We start from the raw sequence: 5,711 nt of genomic DNA, 5'->3' as shown, positions 1-5,711 counted from the left end.
AGATTTTAATACGAAGACAATTAAAAAAAAAAAAGAAAGAAATCATGTTAAAAAAAATTCGTATAATTTTATGTGACGGTTTAAATTTTTAAGAGAAGTAATTTTATCACATAAATTAATTAAATACTGTATTTTTTATGAAGCAAAATTTAAATGATTTAGATGCTCTTGTTCACTACTCATCTACATATTCACATATATTACTATTTCCTAATGTAATAATTTTTTTTGTATTGAATTTTTGTAATGAGAATTAATTTAGAATGCCTTTTATGTTTTATTAAAAGATTCACATTTAAGAAAGGAGGGAGTAAATTGTTGGTTTTTTCTTGTGATATCATCAAAATTTATAAGAAGGAAAGAGAAAAATAAAATACCAGTGGATAGTGATGTTGTTTTTTCCCCTGTTGTGAACATTAACATAGATTGTGTCACCCTTGTAGACTTTTATAGCTGGCCCTGGAAATTTTCCATTCACCGTCAAAATGCTCTTTGTGGAACACAGTCTTGTGTACCGGGCTTCTCTCACCTGTGAGAATACAATAATCAACTTAGCCAGCCATTACTATAAATATATATTATTCTTAATTATGTTATGAGTAATATATAATTAACAAGGAGTAATATAACTCACAACAAAGTTGTAATGACTCCTCGTTTGGGAACTAAGACTAATCAATGAAAAACACCAAAGAATTTGGAGGAACATTTTCTTAGTGCCAAGCAACAACATTTTCATGAAATGAAAATTATATATATTGATCAACTGCCTATGCTAATAATAGGTTGCTTCAGTGTTATGGAAATATATTTAGGCTGGAGAGGGCTTTATATACATATCTATGGAGGAGGAAATTTAATAAAGATGCATGAAGTCGTGTAGATAGTGATAAGGTGTGTTAGTTTTAGTCAATGATATCCGGTGAGGCTTCATTTTCATGTGTTAAATCATGAGGGACATACACTAGTACAATATCATCTATGTAATTAATAATAGAGTAAGTAAAATTAATATTTAAGGAAATTATTAAACGGGAAGGGAAATTCATGAAGTGGAATTCTGAGTTAAGGGTAGCGTATACATTAGAACATTAGAGATCGATTGCTGTACTGAGGGAGCTTCCTTAAGGCATCAACCAATCTTTCTGAAATCAATAATTCAAAATAAAGCTGCTTTAGACTTAAAACCATAATAATGATGAATTGCTAACTTTTACAGCGGCTATTCGCGGATAAGATTGTTTCATAATTAAAAAGTCAACAGTGTTAAATATAAAGGAAAAGTACGAGGAGCCAATGGAATATTTATACAATGTGTATAATGGAAGTTTAGAGATATAATCATTAGTGTTACCTTTTTCCATCAGCTGAAATTTTTGGGATGAGTGGTATCATGCATGGTATTAGAGTGCTAGATCCAAAAGGTCAAGAATTCGAGCCTTGATGAACTCCAAAATTAGTTTAAGCTTTTGGGAAGATGTTTATTATCGTTAGTACTCGGATGGTTATTCTAAATAGTATGGGAGATGTTCATTTTATAACTCAATAATTCATTGTCTCTCTAGCGGGATTCGAAGAGAGGGATTCGAACCGTGACTAAGTTGGCTAAAGCGGAATAGCCAATCCGAGCGTGACAACTAGCATGTGTGGGGTAGAAGACCAAAAGTAGTTGACTCGGATGACCACACTAAATTCGATGATGAAGGGATGATAAATGTTATCCATTGCTAAACCAAAATAATTAACAAATTAAACAAATCAGTAATTATTGAAAAAGAACGTGGTAAGATTGGAAGTGCAATGCACACGAGTTATGCCTAAAATCGATGGAGTAACTAGCCATGGTTGTTTTGGGTTGGCTTGTTCAAGATTTAGGAAGAGTCCAGAGCTTTTGGTGGATGGTTCCTGTATAAGACGACGGCCCCATTCGTGAGAGAGGTCGATATTGAGAGTAGCAATTGAGGTGGTGGTGGCGTGAACGACATTTAGTCTTTGTAGATAGAGAAAGTACGAAGAGCCAATGGAATATTTATACAATATGAAAGTTTAGGAAGTATTAGAGATATAATCATTAGTGTTACATTTTTTCATCAGTTGAAGTTTTTGGGATGAGTAGTATCATGACATGGTATTAGAGCACTAGATCCGAAAAGTCAAGAGTTCGATTCTTGGTGAACCCCAAAATCAATTTAAGCTTTTAGGAAGATGTTTATTATCGCTAAGATTATAATTTTTTTTGAAAGAAGGAGGAAGAAGAGGAGGAAGAAATGAAAAAGAAGAAATAAAAGACGAAGACGAAGATAAAGAAGGATATATTTTGCATGATTAAAATGCACGTATGTATAAGTTACGCTTTTTAATTTTCATATTGGACCGGGGCTGGGGTATCACAGGGATATGGGGGTGGCTGGTGTGTAACCAGGTTGTGGTGTCAGGGGGAGTGGGACTCGGACCCTCCGAGTTCAAGCAACAAAACGCACGGTCCGAGTCCAGTGCATGGTGATGAAGTTGGTGAGGGACTCGGACCCTCCGAGTTGGCGTGCGTCACGGACCGTCCGATTTTGGTCTGGGTAGTCGCACGGTCCGACTCCAGTGCTGTAGTGTACACGCGGCGCTTCCCCCTTGAGTCCCTATTCGGTGGGCATCACACACTTAGTAAAGGAGAACCCTGCTCCCTTACCATCCGAATCCCTCCTTCACTCTCACCAACCTTTCTCCCCCAAAACCTTCATCTTCATTTCTCTGAAAGCTTGCATGGTGGAGGAGCATCATTGATGGGGAAAAAATTAAAAATTAAAGATGTTGATCGATCTGAGCTTCATATTATTCACTATCTCAGTGATCCTGATTATGTAAGTATTTTTTGAATTTCTTTTGAATTTTTTTAATTTTTTTATAGTTATAGTTATTAAAAAATAGAATTTCAATATTATGATTGTTGTTAGGATACACAGTTGAAGAATATAAATAGAATGATTACGACTGATTTGTTAGTATTAGTTAGATTATTTTAAATTATGTTGAACAGATTAATAATTATGTTTATGATGATTAAAATTTATTTTATGATTATATTATTGTTGTTAGTTAGACATGCATTTGAATAACATAAATGGAATGATTATGACTTGACGGACACTATTCAGGTATTGCTAACCTTTAGTACGCAGTAAGGTACAGGTGCTGTATATGTACCCATTATTGTTGTTCAGTCATACAAGCAGATTGGACCGGAACCTGCCGGTTCATTTATACATTCAGATTGCACCGGAAAGGCCGGTTCAATCATAAAATCAGATTGCACAGGCCAGGCCGGTTCATTACGAAAAACAGATTGAACCGGACCGACCGGTTCAGTTATACAATCAGAGTGAACCGGACCGGCCGGTTCATTCATAAAATCAGCTTGAACCGGACAGACCATTTCATTCATAAAATCAGATTGCACCGGACCGGACGGTTCATTTCGAATAATAGATTGAACCGGACCGGCCGGTTCATGTATACAACCCAATTGGACCGGACCGGCCGGTTCATTTATACAATCAGATTGCACCGAAAAGGCCAATTCATTCAAAAAATCAGATTGAAGCGGATCGGCCGGTTTTTTCAGAAAATCAGATTGAACCGGACCAGACGGGTCATTCATAAAATCCGGTTGAACCGGACCGGCCAGTTCTACAAGGAACACATTGCAATACATAAACCGTTTTAACATAAAAACATCAGAAAAATCTGTTTATTAATTATAATTTATATTAACTATCATAATTATATGTAAAAATTATTTACATATGTAAAATTATATATGAGGAATGTTAAGGGGCTAGCAATTTTTGTGATTTTTAGCCATCAAATAGCCATCAATAATGATTTTAATGGTGTGAGATTAGTGTGAGCTTTCATCCAACGGTTCACTTTTCTTTGCTGGTTATATGCTGGTCAAAATTTAACAAAGTTGCTGGCCCCTAGACTTTTCCATTATATATTATTACTATAAATTAAAAGTATAAAATTTGGACGCTATTAAATCGATAAAAAAAATATTTTTTTAATAATAAAAAAATTTAGTGTGTTTAGCAAATTTCTAATAGTAAAAATAAAAGTATTAGAAAAATAAAAATAAAAATATTTTTTTGAGAAGTTACAATTTACCTCTTTTTTTAAAAGATATTTTTTCTTAAAAAAAGATGTTTTTCACATAATAAATGAACAAAAAAGTACTTTTATCTTATTTTATTCAAACATAATTGATAAATAAAAAAATCTTTTTACATGAGATATCCAAACATAAAATCACTTTTACTTTTGTAAAATATCTTTTAAAAAAATATCATTTAAAAACATATCTTTAACGAGAATGGCGCTAAACAAACTCTTAATATATGAGCTCAAATTCCGAATTAATTAAATTTGGCTCATAAATTCATGAGCTCGGTTTATTGAGCTGTAAATAAGTCAAATTCGAGTTAATTCATGAATCGATTTAATTCACTTTGAGTTTTATATAAAAGTCTTTTTTTTTTTTAATTTGCGTATTTATTTTTGTATTTTTTTTATTTGCCTTATACTAATTTTTTTTTAAATTAACAAATACTAAAATAAGTTTTGGTAAAAATTTAAACTAATAAAACAAAATACGTAAATAATTATATCTTCTACCGTAGAAAACAAGTGACTCCACAATTATGTGTTAATGTGTTATGGCCTTACGAAGGAGTTCAAAAAGTTTACGTACCCCGGTTCGGGACCATATTTATTTGAAAAATGAAGAATTTAATGGGGTTTAGCTCCGTAGTGTATTGATCAAGCTAATGGATGAGGAAATTAAGTAAAATAGCGACACCAATACATTTTTCAAGAAAGTTAATTGAATTATATGTTAGGTGACGATATACAATTGATATATCAACATTAGAAGTTTTCTAACTGATATTGCATATATACTTGATAGTATTCATTCATGTTTGAGAACCCAGCCTAACCTATTAAAGGAATGGAAAAAAGACAGATAGATGCCAGATTTTTTAAATTTTTGACAAATATATTTTTGATAAAATTTAAATACAAAATAGTCTCTGATTTTAATAAACGGAGGACAATTTAGTCATTCTCTTTATTTGCTTTTTATACACAAAATAGAACTGGCTGACGTGGCTGAATCGATGTCCAGGTGTTCGTTACGGTGCCACGCTGAAAGGAGAATAAAGTTCGAAGAACAAATAGGTCCTTCAAAATTTTTTTTTTTAAAATTAATAAACTTTTTTCTTAAATTCTCTCATCTACCTCTCTCCATTTTTATATTTCTCTCTACTATCTTATTATTTAATTTTTTATCTGCAGATATCTTGATCTTCTTAGTCAGAAACTTTTGTCAACTTACGACTTTTTTGTAAAAGTAGTTTAATTTTATAAATCTTTTGTGTCATGCATAATTTATACTGTTAGAACAAAGTGAACTATAATTTTAAAAAAAATTTATTCTCGTAATGTTATTATTGATAAAAATACTAGTTCTAATATAATACACAAATGCACTAATGCTAACTTAATACATGAATGATGCACAAATGAACTAATACTAACTTGATGCATAAATGAAATGATGCTAACTAATGCCACTAGTATGATGAAAACTGAACTAATGCAATTTAACAAATTCTAATATAATACACAAATGCACTAAATCTGAACTAATGCAATTTAAGAAA

General features: G+C 32.0%; 1 protein-coding gene across 1 annotated transcript in view; it reads right to left on the bottom strand.

Annotated features, from left to right (window-relative positions):
* Window positions 1-886, bottom strand: part of LOC107619797 (laccase-15) — a 4,979-nt gene extending 4,093 nt beyond the window's left edge. The window contains exons 1-2 of the mRNA XM_016322080.2: window positions 635-886; window positions 378-529 (exon numbers count right to left, since the gene is read on the bottom strand). Of these exons, the coding sequence (XP_016177566.1) occupies window positions 378-529; window positions 635-739 (257 nt within the window). The 5' untranslated portion in view covers window positions 740-886. The remainder of the gene's footprint in view (window positions 1-377; window positions 530-634) is intronic.

Source organism: Arachis ipaensis, chromosome B09 (assembly GCF_000816755.2).
Source record: "Arachis ipaensis cultivar K30076 chromosome B09, Araip1.1, whole genome shotgun sequence".
In the NCBI taxonomy this organism is placed as follows: Eukaryota; Viridiplantae; Streptophyta; class Magnoliopsida; order Fabales; family Fabaceae; genus Arachis; species Arachis ipaensis.
This window is presented reverse-complemented; position numbering and strand designations above follow the sequence as displayed.